The 24484-nt window shown below is 40.0% G+C and overlaps 1 protein-coding gene across 2 annotated transcripts in view; it reads left to right on the forward strand.

The window, feature by feature from the left end:
* Positions 1-24484, forward strand: part of adcy8 (adenylate cyclase 8 (brain)) — a 78607-nt gene that overhangs the window by 36419 nt on the left and 17704 nt on the right. Inside the window, exons 4-12 of one of the 2 annotated variants that reach the window (XM_018674927.2) lie at positions 345-456; positions 1547-1674; positions 3609-3767; positions 5923-6193; positions 15532-15729; positions 19835-19935; positions 20768-20969; positions 23068-23157; positions 24287-24459. In XM_018674927.2, coding sequence (XP_018530443.1) covers positions 345-456; positions 1547-1674; positions 3609-3767; positions 5923-6193; positions 15532-15729; positions 19835-19935; positions 20768-20969; positions 23068-23157; positions 24287-24459 — 1434 coding nt within the window. The remainder of the gene's footprint in view (positions 1-344; positions 457-1546; positions 1675-3608; positions 3768-5922; positions 6194-15531; positions 15730-19834; positions 19936-20767; positions 20970-23067; positions 23158-24286; positions 24460-24484) is intronic. The other variant, XM_018674926.2, reaches the window with a different exon arrangement.

Here is a 24484-nt window from a genome sequence, read left to right on the forward strand (position 1 = left end):
TCTTACACAGGATTCGTCAAAGAGAAATCAGATCCTGGCTATTGTTGCTTTTAAATTTGAGCTTCAGTCACAGTAGAGCATGATATACATCAGGTCTTTTTACCAAAGTGTCAAACTGATACTGTAAGTCTCAGTCAGGCTCTGGGTCATGATTGGTCAGGGGAGCTTTCTGAGAACTGTAGATAATTTTCTCATTAATGATGTTGAAACTGCAGTTAGCTGCAGTTAGTCATGTTTCAAACCAGCCACTTAAATCTAATACTGGTGCCAGCTGATTGAAAGTATTTGAATGGTTTTAAAGAACTGACCTGGATATTAAAGTGACATTTCCGTATTTTATTCAGCATTCTTTTCGCAGATGTTAAAGGCTTCACAAACCTCTCCACGACGCTGTCGGCGCAGGAGCTGGTGCGAATGTTGAATGAACTCTTTGCACGCTTTGACCGCCTCGCACATGTAAGTGATTCTGACTTTGACCTCAGATGTACAGAGCCCATGACGGGACATGAGTAAAAAATAAATCAAAATAAAAAATCTGAAGGTTGGGAAAAAAAGATGTACTCTTATGAGATCTCACAAAATTTTCTCAAGATCTTTGCAAAATTGTGCAAAATTATCTTGAGAACTCAAGAAACTTTTGTGAGATTGTGTGAAACCTTTGATATTTTAAGAAACTTTGGCGAGATCTCACGAAACTCACAAAACCGTCAGCTTTAAACATCAACAATTAGAAGATTCAGGGAGACTTTTTTATTGTCCATATTCTGCCGTAGATTGCTCAAATCTTAAAGAGCTTACTTGAGTACTGACCTTACAGATGGACAATCAAGTGCGAGTACAGAAACGACCCAATCAGTTGTCAGTGTCTTGTTTTAATGTGTTTAATGTGCATTCAAGCCTCTACTTTAATGGGATCTTTAATGAGTAGTGTTATGCTGAAGGCGTGGTTTATATATGGCTTCTGTTAAAGTCTTGATGCTCTTCCAAACCTTCCAAACCCTACACAAGATTATGAAAACAAAGTGTGGTTAATTTGATTTATAGATGCTAAAAGTTACAGATTTCTGTCCACCAACTTTTGATTCCATCTTCAGATCAGATTAAAACAAGTCTTTTGAAACAAACCCAGATCTGACTGGATGTGTTTTTTTGGAGGCCTTCCTCTCTGTGACAGCCTCTCAGGGCTGCCAGAGCCCCATGAGAGCTAAATAAAGACGCCAGGAGACGAATAAATATATTCTTCAAAACAACAGAGTGAATAACTGATTCACCATTCGCTCTGTAAGACTTGCATGTTTGTCTGATATTAGATTGAAAAGCATTTCAGGCTGTCACGCTCGGTCAGTCAGGATTTCACAGCCGACGTGTTCATGCAGAAACGACCAGATATGGAAATTGTTTTCACTGCTTTCGCTCTGGTGTTTTCTGTTTTAGATCACATATGGTATATATCATCTGTTGTATTCTTCTGTCATGAGGTGAATTTAATGAATTTATTGTATGCTCATGTATGTTAATGTTTGCTGTGTGACCTGTTCTGTTGCAGGAGCACCACTGTCTACGAATAAAGATCCTGGGAGACTGTTACTACTGTGTGTCTGGTCTACCTGAGCCCAGGCAGGACCACGCCCACTGCTGTGTTGAGATGGGCCTCAGCATGATCAAAACCATCAGGTATCGTCTGCCTTCAGTTTTTGCAGCCAATTGCATTTTGTCCTGTAAATATGTTGAATTAGAGAAGCAGGACACCTGTGCTGTTTCTCTGTGACGATAAAGGAATTGGCTTTTTCAAAAAAAAGTCTTTTACCCCGAGGTTTTGGACGACAGAGCTGTTATCTGTTTCTTTTTCTTCTTTTATCTTGTTTCACATGGTGTGCTTGGTAAAGCAAGGGGCTGTGATCTGAAAGAAGCTTCCCCCTCTGCAATATTTGCATTTGCAAGAACGTGCCTCCGGCTGTATTTCTGCAGAGTATCAGTAACAAATAATGCATGCAATTACAGGGTTCAACCATATCACACATCCCTGCATCGCTGAGGCAGGAGAGCAAATATTTTTAGTAATTGATCGTCATCTTTTTGAAATTACACAACAGGGTTTAACAGATCTGGTAAGCTCATGAATCCTGACACATTACCGACTGTGTAATCTTCAGATCATGGAAGAAGAAGGAGGGGGTATGCAGCAGAAAGAAAGTCTCCAGTCACTTACTTACAACACGCTGTGCAGATACTTGTTAAAGAAAAAAGGCTCACAGACCCTGGAGTTTGTGCTTTTTAAAAGCCAGAGGCATTTTTCACTTCGATTATCTTCTTAGTCGCTGTAACATTTTGGCCCCGTCGCATCACTTGCAGCGTGACAGCGAGGGAGGAGAGGAGGACTGATGTTTAGAGGAAAAAAGAGGGATTAGTGATGGATAAGCTGTGAGATTTGTGCTGTATACTATTATGTCAATATGGTGAGCTGAGTACAGTCGACCACTTTGTGCTGCGACACTTTTAGCATCGTCTCTCCTGTGAGCAGAAGACGACATCGCAAGAATCGTCTTATTTTATATCAGTTAAAGGGGGCAGGCGGACCGGGGAAAATAATGAACCTTGGCCTTATTTTCCCATGTTTTTCCCATGTTTTTGGGTGTAAATGATTGATGGGGACAAAAATCTTTGCAACTGATCCTTTAGCCAGAAACATCAGTTTCAGCAATGTTTCTGGTTAAACTAAAGGATCTTCCTCTTTAATAAAAAGTTCTGTCTCTGTAGGAATCCTGTCATACTGTTGTCAGACACTTATGCTATCCATCTCTATGAATCATTTACATCCAAATACATGGGAGTTCCTCCTTTAAACTGCTTTGTCTGTGACCTCTGACCTCTACAGGAGGTGAAAACCTTCCCTGGAGAGTCAATAAAGTATCACATCAACATCATCCTCATTGTGACTAGCTGCGGTTACTTTGAGTTAATTTCCAGCCCCCAGGTGTTGCTCAAGCAGTCCACTGACTTTAAGCACCTGTCACGAACTCCCAGGATGCCTTTCACCTTGCATTCATCACCGCCGTTATGAACCATGAAATGAGACCGGGGGGCAGGAATGGGCATGACTGCCCCCCCCCTCTGCTCTTCACAGACTTTTACCAGCCTCAGTTTGTCCTGCTTTTTATTGTGCTCAGGGATAATAAAGTATGAAATGAGAAACAAATTTATTAAGGAGTGTGAAAAGTCCGCTTTTTCCCCTCCTCTTTTCTGGGCTGGCTGATATGTGTGAAATGTATTGTGTTCGTTTCTTGGCGGATTTATGAACAACACATTTGTCTGTCAGCATTATCTGTGTTCGGTTTCGCTGAAAGGTCAATTTCATGTATATTAATTTGCTGAATTAATGCATACAGACACTGTGTACACATTGACCCAGAGTTACCCTTGGAATATTTTAGACAGAACATCTGCCTTTTCACTCAAGAGCACAAAGCTGAATGTATAAACTGCTTAAATTATACTGAAATATACATATTTATATGTTCATTATTATCAATTTGGAAACATCAGTATTAAATTTAAAGGACCATACCAGTGGTTTTGTGTGTTTTATATTGTCACTGTGTTTCTTCCAGATATGTGAGATCACGTACGAAACACGACATCGACATGCGAATCGGGATCCACTCTGGCTCGGTGCTGTGCGGTGTGTTGGGACTCAGGAAGTGGCAGTTCGACGTCTGGTCCTGGGACGTGGACATCGCCAACAAGCTGGAGTCTGGAGGGATCCCAGGGTGAATAAATGAGACGCACCTGCTCCCTTATTTTTCTTAATTTTGATTAGTGAAATGTGGTATATTTTAAGGGGTAACAGGAAATGATGTCATGATTGTTAAATCGTGATATCATGACCAAAGAAAATACTGTTTCTGGGTCCAATTTTGCCAGAGTCCAAAAAACTATTCAGTGTCATTCTACCACTTGTGATGAGAAAGAGAAAATTGTTTCAGTTCATGAATAAAGAAAAACAAAGTCTGACAGTAGCGTGTGCAAACGTTAGCTAGCTGACCTAGCTAACGTTAGCACCTGCTGCAGCAGGTGCCCCTGATATAAGCCATGGTTTTTACAGGGTGTTTCTTGCTATGAGCCCACATCTTCGTATTTTGGTTTTGTCAGTGCTTTTCTGTGCTGCCTAAAAATAGCGAAAGTAGCTAGATATGGCCATCTATTTTCATGTTAGCTGAGCAAAGATAGCTAGCTAAGGCCTTTATTCGCTTTAGCTGGGCTGAGCTTATAAAAGCAGGAGCTGAAAGAAGCTAAAAAGCTCCACAGAGCTGCAATGACGTCTACAAATGACATCTTAAAAGGGATTTGAGTCATTCATCTGAAAAGTCCTGATTAGTGAAGCTTTAATGAAAGAAACAGAAACAAACAAACAAGAAATGGAAACTAAGAAAAAAGGAGAGAAATGAATAATAAAACTTTGATAAATTATGCTACAGCGTGATGAAAATCCACATTAAAATATCTCTTTTTTTGGTATCTCATATCAAAAAGATATTTAGACCCCATTTCATGGGTTATTACACAGATTTAAATGTGGTGCTGATGTCTTATCACATCTCTTTAACTGGAAAACAGTTTTAAAGAGCCAAGATTTGGATAAAAGCTCCTCTGTGAGTTTTTGTGTGGAGCTTCCTTCCAACTTATGGCTGCAAGCAGCAGCTACAGTCATTAAAAAACATACTTGTGTGAGTTTCATTCGTCTCCTTTAATTCATTACCCATCTGTTCTCTGGTAGGAGGTTTTAAGTCACTGCAAACATTTTCAAACCAAATCCTCCCACAGAGTTCACAGATATAAAGCACGGCAGGTCAGTAAATCCTGCACAGTGTCAGGTCCACTACGTTCTGATGAGATGAAACCATCAGACGTCTTCTGCAGTAGAGAAACTGCAGCTTCATCCATCTGTGTTATGCAGCTGAGGTCAATAAAGAGCACAGGTCAGGGCTGCAGTGTGGCTCAACAACAGATGCTGGCAGGAGGTTTAAAAGCAGCAGTTAAAAACAAATCGCACCCTGTCTCTCTAGGCCAAACGGGATCATCGGAGTGAAAAAAAAAAAAAAAACGGAGATAATTTGACAGAAAAATACTTTAAAGTGATGACAGCAAAACATCCCATTACCATGTGCTCAACTGCCCTAACCAACACAAATTTATTCCTGTATTTCCAAAGGAAATTTCCCATCTGCACATCGCCCAAACATTTATTCTGAAGAAATTATCTCGCTAAATTGTGCACAGATAGTTATTTTGTTTTTCTTGGTGGGGCTCTGAGGCAAAAAGTGTTTTTTGCTACAAGAGACAATTTGTATATTTTTATTTCTTCTCATAATTTGCAAACAAACCCGGTCGTTTACCAGCTGAGCTGCATCAGCTCTCGTACACAAAACAACTAGAAATTTAGATGAAAACATCAGCAGCTGATGGGAATATTTATCGGAAACATTGAAATCAACATGCTGATCCTCTACATTATTACTTCACAATATCTGCTGTTGTTTTAGTCTGACAAGTTTCTTATAACACTAAAAAATGTGTTTTCAGTCAAATAACAACTAAATTTGTCATCTTGCTTTTCCAAAACTTTACAGTAAAAAATATTTCAAAAACAGTGAAACGACAAAACAAAAAAAGTGACAAAACTGTTTGAAACGATTAAAAGAAAAACAAAGTGCTAACATCAGCTAGCTAACCTAGCTAACATTTTATAGACTGTTTCCTATATCTTCTTCCTTTGTCCTTTTCTGTGCTGCCCAGCTAAGGTGAATGAAGCTGGCCTTAGCTAACTGCCTTCGCCCAGCAAAGACATACATATTTTAATGTAGGTTTTTTTTTCTTTCTAAACTGAAAAATAAATGTGGCTCGACTATTTCTGTCCTATTCCAGGCGGATCCACATCTCCAAAGCTGCACTGGACTGTTTGAACGGCGACTACGAGGTGGAGGAGGGCCACGGGAAGGACCGCAACGACTTCCTCCGCCGCCACAACATCGAGACGTACCTCATCAAGCAGCCGGAGGAGAGTCTGCTCACCCTGCCGGAGGACATCATGAAGGAGGCGGCAAGCTCGGCCGACCGCCGGGCCAGCAGCGCCACCTTCAACGAGGCGTCCTGGAGCCCTGAGCTTCCCTTCGACAACATCGTGGGGAAGCAGAACGTAAGTCCCGCCGATGCTCGTGGTTCAAGTCATGTTCTGCACTTTATCTCACTGAAAGAACGTCCATCTTAACAACAAACTTGTTCTGCAACTGAGGATTAAACTGTTATTTTTAAAAGCCAGGTTAACAAGCTGCATTTCAAGGAGGAAATTTGCTAAAATTACACTTCTACCAAGATATTTTAACTGTCAAACTGTTCAACCAAATTAAAACAAGCAGAACAATCTTTTTTAGATATGTCGACTTCATTAAAAATAAGACTTTAAGCCTCGCTGTCGGATGAAGTGGTTTGTTAAGATGGATGTTTTTTTCAGTGCACGGGATCTTCTCGCCTGTTTGTTGGTTGTTTTTTGTATTTTTTATTTACCTATATATTTGTTTTTCTGGGAATGAGTGGACGGCTTTCAGCGGAGAGATTGTGTGTGCCTGTTTGTGCGGATGACGAAGCTCCTGGTTGTGTGTGGCCCATTTAAAACATCCTCCGCATTTTTCCCTTCTTCATTTGTCTGTGTTCACGTCCGCCCATAACAACAAATCATTCCCCAGAGACATCATATTGACATTTTGGGGGTTTTGTCTAAAATTATTTAATTATCTTTTGTGTTTTTAGTCTTTTTTTATTTGAAGCATTAGTGTAGAAGGTGTGGGATTGAGCTGTTCAACCCAAAAATTCAAGGAAATTCAAGGCACATTCCCCCGTCCCAGAGTCAGTGTGTTTCTGGTTTGATTCTCCGACATAAAATGGGTCAGTAAATCCCCCACTCCTGATGTTTGAAGCTTTTACGTGTCTTAAAAAAGGCGGTTGCTAACGAGTGTCTAAATGAGACTACAGAGGTTGTCGGGGACGTTAACATGAAAACCCATCTACTCACCAGTCCACCTTTACAGCCTCGTTGTGTTTCTACTCACGCTCTTTCAAACTCTCACTAACTTTCTAAGAAGAAAGGCTTTTGTAGAAGAGCTCAGAGCTAAATGAAATGACCAGTTGGAAGCTTAGTGGTGGAGACGTTGACGTCATGTGACCGTGGTGTAGTTGGTTTATAGCCTAACATTAGCTTCTTACTTCAAACATCAGAACAGTGGTGTTCATCTGTGAAGATGATCTGATCAACTAAACCTGAAGGATCAGAAACTTTAGTTGCTCACTGTTTAGATTTGGTAAACCAAGCGCACAACTTATTATGAATTCTGCATTATTCTTTCTATCGTGTTACCCATGGCAGACGAAAAAGCCCTAAGTCCTGATTTAAAAGATTTGAGAGTTGAAGCAGCTATACAGTGGAAGATAAACACATGGGCAAGACAGAAGTCCTTTAATTCTTGATTTATTCAGGTGACAGCAGGTTGATTTCAGAATTGTCTTAAAGTGGATGATGAGCTGACAAAGTTCAGGGTGTGCAGTTGAACATGAAGCAGATCAGGCTCAGGGGTTCAGCTTTATTTATTCACTTTCCTGGGCGTCATTCCAGAAAAATGTTGGTCCTGAGCCCACACAGCCACAAGTCATTCACAGACATCGAGGTATCTGTTGTCGCCCACACTCACAGACATGTCATTCCACATAATAGCTCAGGCTGGAGGGGTTGGGGAGGGGGTAAAGCTGAATATTCAGGCCACATTTCCATTCCCAGATGGGTTTGAGGGGACGAGCTGTTGCGTCCTGCTCTGCTGGAGGACACCCAGCACCAGAAAACACAACACTGCCTGGCCGGGACTTAGTGTTCCTCCACCAGAACCACCTGGCCCGGCGACTTGTTACAACCTGCTGCTGCTCCTCCAGGCTGTTTTTGCTTCATCAGGTCTAATCAGAACCGTGTCTGAACTCTTGCAGGAGGGAAATAGATCATTTAGCTTCATATTTCATAGTAGATTCATTGGCAGGTTGTTTCAAAGCCCTGGATGAAGATAGTAATTTAGATATGACTCATGAGAGCAGGACCCAGAGGAGCGAGGAAATCCTGGTTAAGCCTTTCAATGTTTAATGTTTGATCTTGAGGGTCTGATGGACTCTGAGGTCAGAAAACAGGGGTTTACTGCAACTCTGCAATATAATGAAGAACCGAAAAACTGGTTTATCAAGCACAAACAGATCAGCTGTAACTCACAGATAACTAAATACATTCAGTAATGTGTATTCACTACATTACAAAGTGGGGAGTCCCAGGTATTTGACCTTTGGTGTTCTGGTCGACAACTCTCAGAACCACCTCCAAGGTGACAACCCCAATAAAGGGGACTCTCCGATCAGCCTCTAGAACTGAGGAACCATTTTGGTTAGACGTCTTCAAGGAACCTACACAGACAACAGAATAATCAATTTTTATCTATTATATGGTTTTATTAATATTGACAAATGGACAAGTTCCCAGGGGCCAAAGAGGCATTTCCCATGTGGCAAATATTTGATTTACAACAATATGAAACAGAAACGCAGCAGATCTCAATTTTAGAGAAATCCATTTAAAAACTATGACTCAGTTGCCAAATTTTAAGCAGGTTATATTGTTCAATTAAACTAACCTTTCAGCACTAATCACAGTATCTTTACATCTTTAGACTGTGGTTACAATATAAGACGATGAATCGATAACTTCCCTGTGTACTGTGAGATTTGTCTTCACTCTCAGTTTGTGAGAAATGTTCAGACGCCCGGTGTTTTCGTCTCATTTCCTGCAGCCACGAGCAAACAGTGAACTCTGCATTACCTCCTGTGAATATACGAGGACGTGTGCGGCTCCTTCTTCTTCCCCAGCGAGCCTGTCAGGAGCTTATAGCATTTGATGAAACCGTGCATTTTGGATTCTGAGGAATGTTATTTCTGAAAAGTGCCACTTTCTTTGTTTCTGGCACAATGAAAGGCTGTCAGGACAGTCATTTCAAAGAGCCGCTCTTTGCATATCAAAGGCTTCTTGGAGGAGTTTTTGAAGTGTCTTTTATGTTGTCGCATGGCTGGTGGTTTTCTGTCCTCCGGGTCCTCCGTCCTCCCTTTCCTGTTGGTCTGATTCAGTTTTCAGCATCACTGGATTGAGGAATATTAGGCCGTGTGTGTGTGTGTGTGTTAGACAGAGAGGAAATAACAGAAGAAGAGGCGTTAGGAAAAAGTAGAAAATGACAGGCGTTTATTGTAGTTTTGTTCCATTATGTGGGAGTGTGTGAAAACTTGTAGTTATTCTGTTCACTACAGTCGATTAAACAAAGTTTGATATTAAACTGTGAAAAACATCATGTGCAGAGTAATAAGTAGAAACAGACCAGTATAACAAGGAGACACATCGACCATCACTGCTGCATTTTCCACTTTTAGCCTATTTATCCACATCTTATGATCTACAGAAGGATCGTAGATGATCACAGGGACCCTGAGCCGTACCAGCTCAGAACATGAAGGTCTAAGAGGAGTCAGGAGATGTTAGGACGTTACGAGTCAGTGTTTTTCTTATGGGCATTTTCACAGTAGAGAGGAGATGCATGCATGCTTTTATAGGACTAAGTCGATGGCATGTTCAGAAACTCCAAGAGAGAATAAATGTTTGACATTTTCTCTTTATATCTGAACATCAATGAAAACAGTTGCTGATCAATTTTAAACAAGTATACTCAAAATAATCAATGATTTACTGTAATTTTAAACTGAAGTTGGTGATGGTTCATGTGAACAATAATCTGAATGTGAGTCTCTTTACTCAGCTGATACAGTGACGCCACAGGAGACTTACTGTAGTAACACAGTTTACATAACAACATGGACAATAGGAACTTCCATTAACTGTAACCAGCTGGCTGCAGACGTGCAATAAAGAGTGACGACAGATGAGTCATCCTCTGTACAGGTGGATCAATGAAACAGCAGTGAGCAGGTCTTCCATTATCCTGTTACTGACAACCATTAAATAAATGACGTCATATCCTGTCCGTCGCTGTGATTACTGAATCCCTCGTCCGTCCAGGACTGATCGTCATTATCAAACCCAGAAGATTGGTCGTCAGAGCTCTAGCCCTGAAATCAGACTCCCAGCTCTGTGCAGGATCTCTGTACCGGCTGAGTGGCTCTGTCTTTACCTCTTTCATGCTTCACTGTGTGCCTGCTGGCTCCCATGATGCACAGCACTGTCACAGCGCTTTCACCTCAAAGGAGGTTGTGTGTTTCCTCAGAAGACCCACTTTACTCTGTCTCTAAACCGTGAAATCCAGGCCAAAAAAGAAACAGGTTCATTTTCACATCCCTGGTTTGGTTTTGGTGTTGGTGCCAGGTTTGTGAGACTTTTTGCTCTTGTAGTTTCTACTGAAGAGAATTCATTCAACTCGCTCTGGATGCTCCGCACTCGCCCTAATTCACTCTGCCTCCATTTGCCTGTTCGCATTAAAGACTTACCGTATCAAAGTCTACAACACCAATTAACATTTAAGTAAAGACGAACATACTCTCTCTGCCATCAGCTCCAGGTCAGCTCCTGTTCTCGGATCACGTCACACTAAAAGCATTTTTTTTGTGTGTTTTGTCATCAAATTGCCACAGTTGTTTCATTGCTGCTCATTTTGGCTCAGTTTAAAGTTTGGATTAAATTATTTTGAAGCTACAAACTACATACTAAGTTACAGTGCCCAGTAGCAGCCTTAAAGCAACTAACCTGCAGGAATCAGGCCCAGGAAGTTCAGTTCCCAATCCCCAATCCCCGATTCTTCCTGTATTGTAGACCGTGTGGACATATGTTTTGCAGTGTCAGTCTCGGTTTCAGAATCCCTTACATCCCTAGTGCTTGGTGTTCTGTGTTAGTCATACATCTTGCTGATGCAACAACAAAATATGTTTTTTTTTTTATTTTTTTTACACAACTTAGACCCAACTGGTGTCACATTACAGGGTATTCTGTGAAACCCTCCTGAACAATGAACACTGAACGAATCAGAACCTACAAATGAAACACAATGAGTTCTTTGAGTCATTTAACCAAACAATCAAGAACTCATTCACCTGTTTTAGTTGTATCCATGTTGAACTGTTGCAGGTGTTACATGAAGTCAGGGGATCGAGCCTACTTTTGGAATATATCCTTTAATGTAAATACCAAGTTTGATTTCGAACTGTCTGGTAGTTGTCAACATCTTTCACTTTGTACTTCAGTGTTTGTCCATATCTTTCTTTTGCCCTGAAGCATGTTTGTGGTTTACATAACCAGCTGCTTCCTACCCTTTGAAGAGCACCAGTTCCAAACAAGTCATGGTGCAGTGCATTCTGCTTTCTGGTTAATCTGTCACCCTACCAGACATGTGAGACATCCAGCTGATCAAAACCCTCTGATATCGCTGTATGTTTTCACTCTCTGATCTTACCGTCGCCCCTACACTTGCCCTTTTCCTGGCATCATATGTTGGCATTTCCAACAGACGAATGTGTTCTGTTATTAATATGTATCATACATGTAACCCCATACCCCCCATACAACCGACCACTGCTCCAGGGCAGCATTGCACCATCCAATATAAAGAAGAGAAATGTCAGAGATGGAAGCATGTGGCCTTTAGGCTGTATCTTTAGGGACGTGCACGTCAAAAGCAATCATGGCTCATAACACTGGCGGCATCCTCCTCTGAGCCCTGGTGCCAGGAGTGGATGGCTCAGGGCAGGTATCTCATGGAGGTTTTAAAGTGGTCTGCAAAGTGTTAGATCCACCTCGCTGATATAGAGTTGCACCCTCTTTGCTGTGAACTGGGGGTGGGAGAAAAAAATCTATTCTTAGATGCATTGTGATGCGAACGTGGATGATTCTGAATCGAATCATAAATGTAAAAAATCGATTTTCAACTGATGATGTAACACTAACGTGGGGGCCGGCAACCCCTGTGTCTTTAGCCCCTGTGCAGTGGCTTCCTGCAGCTTTGCCAAAAAATAACATGGAAATAAATAGCATTTAATTAATACTGATTTATTTTTTGCAGTGGAGACAGAGAACAGCATTTATCTTACGGTACAGAGCGAATCAGGGCAGAGTGATTCTCTCAGCTCCAGTGTCAGGTGACTTCTGACTTACTGTTAAAACGGGCTGACAGTGGCAGCACTCCAACAGAAGAAACAGTCTGTGGTGCAACAGGATTTCATGAGTGAGCCAACTTTATGTCTACAGTGTTTCCGCTGTATACATTTGGTAGCAGTGGGGAAAATATTTTCATCAGAGATACAGTGCTCCATCTCAAAGATGTTTTACTAACACAACGATCCCAACATTCTACAACGAGACCAAAATCGAAGTCATGGAATCACATGGCTGAATTACAGAGGACTGAGTATAGTGCTCAGAGTAGCTCTAAAAAAACCATCTTTAAAAATAAAATGCAGTAATCAAAGAGTCATGTAGCTCCAATCTATCTCTGGACATATATAATATATATGTGACATCCACTGCAGTAACTGAAACTACTTATAGTTCTTAAGGTGCAAAATATAAAAGTACTTCTTTAAAGCTTCACAAGGAAATTTTTCCAGTTGCTTTTATGACACTGAGAAGACACTGATACATTATCAATCTGTGATGTTCAAAGTATTCTAGTTATTTTTTTATTCTGTCAGAAGTCAGTGACTTCCTACGTACTTTTCCCAAAATGCCTTTTGATGTACCTGACATCAGGGAGATTCTCTGTGCTGTATATGTGAAGGTGAAGAGTAAAAAGGCAACAGTAAGGGTGAGGTGATTTTCTACATTTTGTGAAAAAAACTGACAGTAGATAACTGCAGGGGCCTGAGACTTTTTCAGACTAGCACTGAAGACTAATATAATGATGTAAAATAACACGAGTTGCTTGAAGCACTGGCTCTTTTATCTGGTAAAAAAGAACAACCATACTTGGAGGTAGATTAGAATGATTTGCAGATAAATTTGTTTTATTTTGTGAACAAAATAAAAAATAAAGACTCAGGAAAAGTTCTGTCAGTCTACAAAATACTTCAATACTGTTTCTGTTTCTGTCAGAAAAAGATTATTAACTGAATGTAAATTGGCCATTTTTTGCTCTAAACACACAGTGAAGATAAGGGAGAGGGAGCTGAACTGAAGTTGAACTTGAACTCGACTGAATCTCTGTTGCATATGAATGAAAATGTGTGGCCTTCGTGTCAAATGATTAACATATCTGGAGCGGCCACAGAAAATACATGAGCTTCATTATAATGAAGACAATTGGACGGCATTTTGTGGAATCATGAGGGCATCGAATACTTCAAATGTATGCATTCTAGGGTGAATTCATGGAGGTGACATGTCAACCTTATTATCAGTTTATTTCAGTATCATCTCTGCTCACGCTCGTGGAGAATACAGTGAAGTATTCTAAGAACAGTACAAATTTGGTCAGGTTTGGTCATGTTCTAATGTCTTCACTGTTGAGCTCAGTATCCGCTTGTTAAGTCCGACGTCATGACTGATGAAAATACTTTTTCCAGTCCAACTTTTCTGAGGCTCTCCAGTTTTCAATATGTCACACTGCTGTGTCCCTTGTGGTTTGAATAGATTAATACACGGGACTCCCCAACCAGCCTTTAGAACTGATCAAACCTTTTGGACGAGAGGTGAAACCTAAAACAAGTCCAGTTGCCTTCAGTTCTAGCACTTCAAGACTACCATGACCTGGAGTTTGTAGTTAGTAGTGTTGCTTATTTGGTTGGATATCATGAAAGTTAATGGAATAGCTTGGTTCAAAGCAAATATTGTGTACTACCGGGGGGACTAAATGAGTGCTATGACCACCGGCTGAATGTCAAACCTCTCTGAATATATGAAAATATTTCTGCTTACGTTGATAAATGCTGCAGTTTTGTGTGATTTGTGAGTCACTGACTGATAAACCTTGAAATTGCAGTCATTATCATCTCCAGGTAGCTCTGATTAGACTTCAGTCTGCCCGTAATGACGACAGGTGATGGTCAGAACGACCCTGAGAGGTAGAAAAAAGGAAAAAGAAAAATAATAAAGATTTTGTTGACGACATCAGTTCTTTTAGAGTCTGAAAATGAACCTTTAATGACCTCGGTATGATGGATTTCACCTGTTAACGAGTTGGGGTTAAGCAAGATGAGGTAAGACTTTTGATTGGCCAGAGCCGGAGAGGAGAGACGTCTTGAATTTCTCACGAGTCTTCATCATCACACGTCGCTCTTATAATCACTTTAATAGCCGCCGAGCTCCGGAGGGCTCAGACACTCCGCGGGGTAATTTGTCCAAAGTTGCTGCACGGCTGCTGTAACTCACAGCTAATGTTGGAGAGCTAATGTCAGCGGCTCTGAGAAAATGACTCAGATTCTCACGTATGACCTTTATCACTTTTACCTTAAGTGCTTCTCTTCTGTGAATGTGACATCTCTACCAGGACGAACAGGAGCTTAGTTCAAGACAGACACAACACAATATTTGACCAGAAGTGTCCACTGTGAACCGATACTGTGAATTTGGCCATTTCTTGGATTGTGAAAGTTGCTTTTCAGTGGATTTACTCCCAAATCCAAGATGAAGGATCTTCGTTTATTGCACCAAACCACACGATTTGTAGCTAAAATGATGGTGGAATCTCTGACTTATCTCTTCCTACAACACCGCCTCTCCTACCATCTCTAACACCCTACTACCTACCTGATCTCCTTACACTCACACAGTATTCCTAAAGCTTTGCCTGGTTCTTTAAGCTGATTGTTATAGAAATATTTTCAACTTAAAAGCCTTCGCAAAACTGTAATTAAAGTTAAGTGGCAAATTAAAACCTGAGGAGATGCTTCTAAACCGAAGAACCTTGTGTCCTTTAGTTCCCTCTAATATTGCATATTAATGTATTGATAGATTGAGTTGTATTTCAGGAGTGTTAAAACGTTTCGGAGGTTAAATTCATTTTTTTTCCAAGGACTCAGTCGATGAAAATGTTTCATGATTTTTTTTTATTTTGTACATTTGTCCTAACGTGTGTTTTTTGTCCTTCACATGCTTTATAATTTTACATTTTCATCTGTTTATTGTGTTTTCATTCCCAGTCCTTCCTCCTTCCAATCACAGTCGTGGACATAAATTACAGCCTTGTTATAATGTGTGCATAATTACAAGCTTTTGTCACCACTAACATCAGTGCAAAGTGAACATGTCGCTGCGAGTGAATGAGTGCATGACTTGCTCTGTCTGATAGCGAACGTTGCATTTTGATCTTCCCTTCTCTTCCTTTTCCTTTAATTTTTTCTCTTTTCTTTTTGTGTATGTAATGAACATAACTGTGTCTGTTCTTTCTTTTTCATTTGTAACTTGAATGAAACAAAAAAAGGGGGACAAGCAGGTTCATTCTATGTGCATGTGCTTTCCCCCTATAGACTCTGGCTGCCCTAACGAGAAATTCGATAAATCTGCTTCCAAACCATCTCGCACAAGCTTTGCATGTCCACTCTGGTCCTGAGGAAATTAACAAGCGAATAGAGAGCGCCATCGACTTACGGAGTGGCGATAAGTTGAGAAGAGAGCATATCAAGCCTTTCTCACTGATGTTTAAAGACTCCAGCCTGGAAGAGAAGGTAGCTGGGGTTTTAGACAGATAACTGTTTTTTTTCTTTCTCTCTCCCTCCTCATATCTATTCCTAGATGGAGATTTTCAGAAGCAAAACAATGACCAACATTTTTTTTTTCCTATCATGAGTAAGCTAAAGGCATTGGAGACACAAGAAAAACATGGTGTTTTTTAATTTTATTTTGCATTTACATGAGTCACTGCAACAAACAAACCTTAATGGTGTAACTGAGGATGAAGTTAATGCAATGTAATATACATATACTGCTCCAGGGTTTTCTTTTAGCTCCGTCCTCCTTCCTTCATCTGATGTTTTCAGCGTATGGAGTCTGAAGTGTGCCACCAGAATAATTATAGTTAGATAGAGTTAATTAAACCATAATTTACATTGAAATTAAGAATTGTTTTTTAAAAGCTTTGACATTTTATGTTTTCTATTTACTGTCTGCCTATTATTTTCCATTTTGCAGGTCATTTCTCTTGCTTTAACATTAGTTTTCTCATTTAGTAACTGTAATTTTAAAAACAGTCTACTTCATGTTCTTCAAAGTTCTTTTTATGTTTTTTATGTCATTTTATGATTTTGCAACTTCATTTAAAATTCTTTAAAATTAAGACAAACACATTAATCTGCAGCATTCAGATCTTAATCACTTTATAGTAGATCCACTTTTGTTTCGCTGTGTTTCACGTTTTTCATCTGCAAATCTCATGGAGTCGGTCCAATTATCCATGACATGCAGTTGAAATGTCTGAAAACGGGACCTTTGTAATATAAGAAAGGTCTTTATTTTAATTGTACTTATGCAATAAAACTTGTTTGTTAGCTCACAGAGAGACCAACAGCAATAAAAATGTAGAAATACAAAAATACACAAATACAAGTACAAGATAGTGCAGTGTAGACAGGTATTTCACAGTAAAAACAGTTGTAACAGTGCAGCGTAAAAGGTATACTGCATATAAATAAGCATTATATATAAATAAACATTATTCCAGTGGCACTCGTCAGACTCTGTACTAATGTGCATGAATAAACACAGTGACCCAAATCTCTCTCAACATTAACACCTTTCATTTTATTTTTAGTTTCTGCCAATATTTTTCTCAGACATTAAATCAACTTGACTCATGTGCTATTCTGAAATAAAAAGAAAATAGAGGAAGAAAAATTAGCTTTTACTTTTTGCTTCAGCGAGCGTAGAACAGCCAGCTGGGTGAAACATTGATGTTTGGCAATGCTGATTTGTTTTGCCAAGATTTCAGAACCGACCCCCCCTTCAGTTTACTCATGACCAAACGTCCATGCCATGGACCTCTTGCCCTTTTACAGTCTTGTGGAAAAAGTTGACTCGTTCGACTTTTTTTTTCCTTTTTCTTTTTACAGGAGTGCATTACATCCACTCAAAAAAAGTATTTCTGAGATGTTTTCTCAAAGTGATATCCTGTAATTATGACTTCACATCTCATGAATTATGAGACCTTTACCTCAATAGAGTTAATTACTGCTGGACTGGGCTCCCACAATCAGGGAAAAACAAGCACTAAAGGAGGTAGGTAAGACATAGAATACAAAAGAAAAGCTGAGACTAGGACCTTAACTACAAATTAGCTGCGATTTTCTAACTCTAAATATGCTGTTTAGCCAAATTAATATGTATTAGGGCCATCACTTTTTCCAAAAATCAAGATCGAACAAATTCAAAATATTTCGCATTTCGTTCAAATTAATTTCAAAGTGCCCAAAACACCACAACACATCATTAATTTTGTTACTTTAACTTCCTGCTCTGCTCGTTTGTGCTACTTAAGCTAGCAGATGAGACCAAAGATTTATCGTCGTTGGAGAGTAACAAGAGTAACAACCTTATCTTTATTTGTGACTTTGCGATCCATGGTGTGGAACCCGTCATACTTCCACACGATGCTTCTTATATTTTGGCGTCGGCTCTGCTCACTATTGTTGTCGTCATAAACACTGTACATGGTTTTTACAGCCATTGTGTTCACTGTCAACAGCTGGACAGACATGTTGTTTCCATAGCAACAAATTTCAATGAAACAGTCGATAACAGTGTTAGAATATGGAGATGTAAAGTCATTATCATGAGATATGGAAGTCATTATTACAACAGAATATCTCTGAATGTTCTTTTGGTGAATGTAATGAACTTCTGTAGCTTTTTGTCCCAATTCCTCCCCTTTTTTTCTTTTTTTTTTTTCTTTTTTTTGTTCCTTGGATAAAAGCCCATCTTTGACCTTTGAGTTGACCTCCATATTGGCCTGTTTCCTCCTCCACATTTGTGTTTCCCTTTGAATCCTACTGCCATCTTCAAAACTTTTCCAACAACCTTTTTATTTTGTTTTTTCTTAATCTTCAGTAAATGTGCAGTGATTTGCTGTTGGCCTCGGTTTTTTCCTTCCTTTTTTTGTTTTTTCTTTATTTTTTTGCCAAAGTTGTGACGAAACGTGAAGCATCCTCTTGCTAATTTCCCAGCACCCTTTGAGACAGAGACAGAGCGAGGATGGGGCAGCGGGGGTCACAGGGGGGTGAAGAGATTGAGAGGCTGAGACGAGTCTGGGCTGTCGGTCCAGACCGGTGAATCATCAGTCTAGAGTCTTACATCAGCACCAGGCTTTTTCAGGAAATGCTAATGCCCAAGTTCTCAAGCACCAGACACTTCCCCCTCCTTTTATGTTCAATTAAACAGCCACGAAATCATGAAAATAAATAAACAAAAACTCACTTTTCTGAAGTGGTGGAGGAAATATTCAAGTTTGATTTACTTTATAAAAGGAAAATGGTAAACTATGAGTAAAACTTACTAAAGTGTGTTTTTTTTAAAGGAATAGTTCAACATTTTGTGAGGTGAGAAGATCATTGTCGGTCATATGATTGTTGACCAGGAGCTGAGAGGAAATGAGCTTAGTGCAGGAAGAAGACTGTGAGCAGGAGGAAACAGCTTCTTATATGATGTAAGCTTTGTAGTTACAGTATATAAACAAAGTAAACAAATACTTTTCTGTGTAGCTGTCAACAAATGAGATGTTATCTGTTAATTTTTTAGCTTAAATCTTCTCATTTAACTCTTGGAAAGAAAGAAAATTAGCACATTTCCCAAACTATGGAGCAATTTGTTGAATATCTGACACATAATCCTCCTTAGAGATGAATTCTGGTTCATTTACTGGTCAGCACGCTTCCTGACAAATAAATGAGCACCTTAAAGTAAAATTTGAATAGAATAGATCTTTATTTTGATTGATTGTAAAACAATAAAAACCGATTTAGCAGCTCTAATAATAGCCAAAACTTTTAAATATAAAATAGACACAAAAAAAAAATAGAGTGACTGACGGGTTCTTCCAGGTTTTTTTTTTTTTTTTTTTGGGGGGGGGTAAAAAAACAACTAAGTAGCTCTAGAGCTCTTCTGGAGTAAACAAATATAAATTAGTATTAAAAGAAAGTTGACAACAAAAATTGAAAGTAGATGTATTGAAGATTGTGTTTGTGTATTATTTCAGTTTAAGGAAAACAGTAAATTCTCTAAAACTCAGAGTTTATAAAAAAGTGTGAATTTAAAATCTGAATCTGCAATAGTAACAATAGGAAGTTTTCCGAAAGTATCAGAACCTAAAAACTTGATTTAAATAGAGGTAATTGAAGTAAAGTTGCATAAATGTTTGGACATTTTACTGCAGTTGAGCTGTTAGCCTTAGTGTGGCGAGGCCCAATATAATGTTTGAAAGAAAATAAAGTTCTGTTTCAGTTCACTTCAGGCTTCAGTTAGCCCCTCAGAAGCCCTCTCCCACCTCAGTTTTGAGAAGCGCTCTCAGTTTGTGTCCCTGACTCGGCTAACGGTTAACAGCTAGCTTTGTGCTTGTGAGCTTTGCACCTTCCCCAGGACCCCACAGCTAACCCACCGGCTCCTGTCTCTCTCTAACGCTTGTGTTTGACCCGTCGCATGCATCTGTGGCAGTGTATCGGTGTGTTTGAGGTGCAGTTCAGTGCGTTCAGTCCTCTCTGTTTGTCTGAAAACTTGTTTCTCCATCTGCCCCTCACCTCCTCTTCCTCCTCCTTCTTCTTCTTCTTCTCCCTTTTCACGGTGCAGTACTCCCAGATGAGAGACGAGGTGTTCAAGTCCAACCTGGTGTGCGCCTTCATCGTGCTCATCTTCATCACAACCATCCAAAGCCTGCTTCCCTCTGCCAGGTAATAAAAGGACGGTCTGTCAATGTGGTGGAGATATGGGATAGGACTATGGGGGGGTGTATCAAAAAGACCTAACTAGCCTCTCTAACAGAGTGACTAAACCAAAACAAGTATAGGGTGTGGCACCACCTGCTAACCTGGTGTGTCGAGACAAGAAAACTACATGTGTGAAAGTCTTAAGTGCTGGAGTTGAAGGCAACTGGACTTCCTTTAGGTTTCTTGAAGACATTTCACCTCTCCTCTGAAATGGTTCCTCAGTTCTAGAGGCTGGTTGGGGAGTCCCAGGTATTTAACCTCTTGGAGGTGGTGCTGGCAGTCATTGACCCCACCCTGCCATCACACGAATCATTAAGATCATGACCATCTTTGGTGGAATGACCATCTTTGGTGAGGGCTATCAGTCGCAGTCCTGAGATCCTTACTAGTAGACATTCTGACAGAATGACAAGCTGTTTGAATGTTATTGTTGCAGATACCAAGTCAATCTTTTAGAAGGACTTACTTAAAATATCGGAGATCATAATTATAAGATCCATATTTTATTAAGAGAAAACTGCTTCTTGATTAAAGAGTATTCATCTAGAAATTCAGGGATCTTTTTCTTGTTAAATGAGGCACAGATCTCATGATTATTAGATAAAATTAGTCTTTTGTGATTTAAAGCTTCTGTAAAATTCTGCTTGGGACAGATGGCGACATTAAAGTTAAATCAAAATCTTTTCTGTGTTGCTTTGATTTGTTTGTCCTTAAATGTTGCATGCAAAGCCTCAGCCCACAGCTGATTAGTATAATTACTACTATTACTATTGTGTTGTTTATGATGTGTCTGCAGGATGGTAACCATGGTGATCCAGTTCTCCGTCCTCATCGTCCTCCATTCCTGCCTGGTCCTCGTTACAACGGCGGAGGACTACAAGTGTCTGCCTCTGGTCCTGAGAAAAGCCTGCTGCTGGATCAACGAGACGTATGCCGCGAGAAACGTCATCATCTTCGTCTCGATCCTCATCAACTTCCTGGCGGCCATGATCAATATAGTGAGTTTTGTTACATTACTGCATCCTATTCTTCTCATATTTCTCTTAACCTTAGTGTCTAAACCAGACTTTACGCCAGACTTTTTTTGATGACTGTTTTTGATCAATAATGCACTGATTCCAAAGATGTTTTTCCCTGTTTTGTTCCAGAATACCAGAGTTATCCTTTCAGCTGTCAACATATTTTATACGTCACACAACAGACTATTTCTTTGGCAGATTTTCAGCCGGCAACTTTGGCCAGTTATATTTTCATCTGCTGGACAGCAACACTCAACAAACCTATTTTTGATGTAATATAAAACTTGTGCTGAGATAGAAAAGGGTAGAAAGAGTTTGACCAGGATTTCTTGACTGTGTTAAAGAACATTAGTCTATATTTTTCTCGTTGTCAGTAATTCCCTACAATGGCTGCTCACTGTAGCATTTTTAGGGACTATTTTCAATGGCGGATTAATCCACATTTACCCTTACACTTCTTCATTGGTTTTTGTCCTTTTCTGGAATTTATTGACCGTAAGAACAATATAGAATATCACCAGATCCTTTAGGATTAGTGTCTTTTACTTAATGTTGACCAATGTCATGTTGTAATGCAGAACATTCAGATTTAATCCTTTGCATAGTATAAAAATTGAATGTACATCTGTGACACATGAGAATTAACTTAAAACCAGACCATGAAAAGTTGTTTACTGGATGTGAAGGTGGTGTGTTGTAAAGCATTTTTACATTAAATTTTCCATCATGGTTGAATTTCAAAACAATGAAAGATTACATGATTAGTTAGTCAGGGTTGAACAGTAATCTATGTCATTACTTTGAGATTCATTAATTCGAAAGCCTTTTTATTTTTTTATTTTTTTTCGTCTGAAAGCGTGACCTCATCAACCCCAATTTACCTGAAACACCGGCATCTGAAAGACATCGGCTCAAAAGTCATTACTGGACTAAAGCTCATGAAACTAGCTGATAATTAGCTGTTGGTGTGGAGCATATAAAGGATTTGTTAAATTATCCATATACATTTTGAGTTACTTATGTTAACAGCTTTACCCAGCCAGAAGCATCTGACTGGATTTGACTCCAGAGATCATTATAGAGATCACGGTTAAATTCAATTCAAGTCATTTTTATATATGTAGCACAGAATCACAACAGAAGTTACCTCAGGGGGGCTTTTCATATAGAGCAAGTCTAGACTGTACCCTTTATATTATTATATTTACAAAGAGAGACCCAACAGTTCCCACCATGAGCAGCACTAGGCGATAGTGGAGAGGAAAAACTTTCTTTTAAGAGGCAGAAACCTCGAGCAGAACCAGACTCAGGGTGGGCGGCCATCTGCCTCGATTGGTTGGGTTAGAAAGAGAAAAAGAGAGGGGAAGGGGCATAATGCAGATTCCATGTAAAGATGTAAAGTGGTATCAATAATAATAGTAGCAATAATACTAGAAGTAGTGCTAAAAATTTCTAAGTACAGAAGGTGTTGAGCAGGATCGTTGGAGCAACAGGAGGCTTGAGATCACAGATCAGATTCTACAGCTCCAGAGGCAGAAATACCTGCAGAAAGAGACAGAAGAGGAGAGAGAGATAAAAGAGCCCAAAACTACGGGATATATGGGACCTGCCAAATATTGTGTAGGTCCCCCTTATGCCGCCAAAACACCTCTGACCTGCCGGCACCAGGGCATCGGCAGCTGATTCTTTGAGTCCTGTGGGTCTATGAAGGACCCAAGTTTTCCCAGCAGAACATTGTACCGTAACAAACTGATCAATGTTATTTGTGCTGTGGCTGATCAGTGTATTGTTCTGTTCTTCCCTCATAAACTGGACACCAACGCCCTATATCAGATCAGCTGTATATATGAAAGCGTTGTGGATTATTCCTTTAAGAGGTCAGAAACTAGAGCTGGATCCTGTTCCTGTTTACTCATAAATCAGATGTGAATTTCTGACACAAACATCTTGGAGGATTAAAAAGGCTTGATGAAAAAATGTATGAAAAGGGGATTCTGGGTATTTTTACACTGATCCTGTGTCAGTTTAATACTGTACAACAGTAATCCCCCACCCCATCCCTCTTGGTCTCTCACAGCTGTGGTGTGACTTCGACAAGTCCAGCACCTTCAGGAACCAGACATACAACGAGTCGGCCTCCATCCCAGACATCTGCTTCTACCCAGAGGTACCGACTAAATGAGGTGTCTGAATTTTGCAGTCAGGTCCATCTGTTGTGTTTCTTTTTTTTTCACCTCTCAGACAGCGGCAAAATGATGAATTAAACATCTCCGACATCTGCTCGCACCCAGAGGGGGGTCTCGCATCAGACGACGACGACTGATGGAGCCGTCAGAACGTTGCGGGGAAAATATCCGTTATGTTATTTTGCCCACAAAATATGCAGCTAATTGATGGACTCAATAAGGGAGCACCATTTTTATAGCTCCGAGCTCAGGCTGAGTCACATTTCGCTGCATGTATACATCACAAACTTATTTACTCCTGAGGGTTAAAGTCTGTGTGTTTAGGAGCTGTTTTTAGATCCATAAAGAAGAGTTATGGTGTTTTTTAGCGGGAACAAAACCAGAATAGACTATTAGACACAAACTAAAAAATGTCTCTGCCAAACCAGAGGCCTTTGGTATAATGGGTTGTCGGGTAATTATTTTAATGTTTTACATCTTTTAAAGGGGCAGTCCACCAACTTTCCACCTTTGGAAACAGCTGTGTACTGTCTTCTGTGGTTTAAAGGAGCAGTGTGTAGGATTTAGTGACATCTAGTGGTGAGCACACAGTTTGCAGCCAACAGAGAGTCTACGGTGGCTGTCAGGTGATAAAATAGTACCGCATTACCACATAACATATAACAGACATGTTTTCATAGATTATATTCCATTTCTTCCAATAGATCCTTGTAAACATTAAACTCCTGGACCAGGAGTTATCTCTGTTTTGGATAAGGAAAGCCGGGGATGCAAACTGAGGATTTAGTATTTAAAAGATGCAGGTGATTACTAGGCAAAGACAGACAGTTATAGAGTTGCATTGTAGGAAATGAAGTGTTTGCATACTAGAGGCTAAAAGTAAGGATTTCTCTGCCTCGGCTGGTTCAGTTTCTGTTTTTATATATCTTCTTTTTTTAGTTTTTTGGTTTTGGTTTTTAGCATGTTTGCATGCTAACATTTGCTAATTGACTCCAGCTGAGGCTCATGGTGATGTTATTAGTCAGGGGATCACAAAAGTTATTATAGTTTTGAAGTAAACCATGGACCTGATGACCTGATAAACCCATCGCTTGCTTTTTTCTCCCTCAGTATTTTGTGTTTACGGGGGTCCTGGCGATGGTGACGTGCGCCGTGTTTCTGCGGCTGAACTCGGTGTTGAAGTTGGCGGTGCTGCTGGTGATGATCGCCGTCTACTCGCTGCTGACCGAAGCTTTCTACACCTCGCTGTTCGTCCGCTACGACACCGTCCACCACAACACAGAGTGAGTACTGTTCAAAGTAAAAGAG

This window comes from Lates calcarifer, linkage group LG4 (genome assembly GCF_001640805.2).
Source record: "Lates calcarifer isolate ASB-BC8 linkage group LG4, TLL_Latcal_v3, whole genome shotgun sequence".
NCBI classification, from domain to species: Eukaryota; Metazoa; Chordata; class Actinopteri; family Centropomidae; genus Lates; species Lates calcarifer.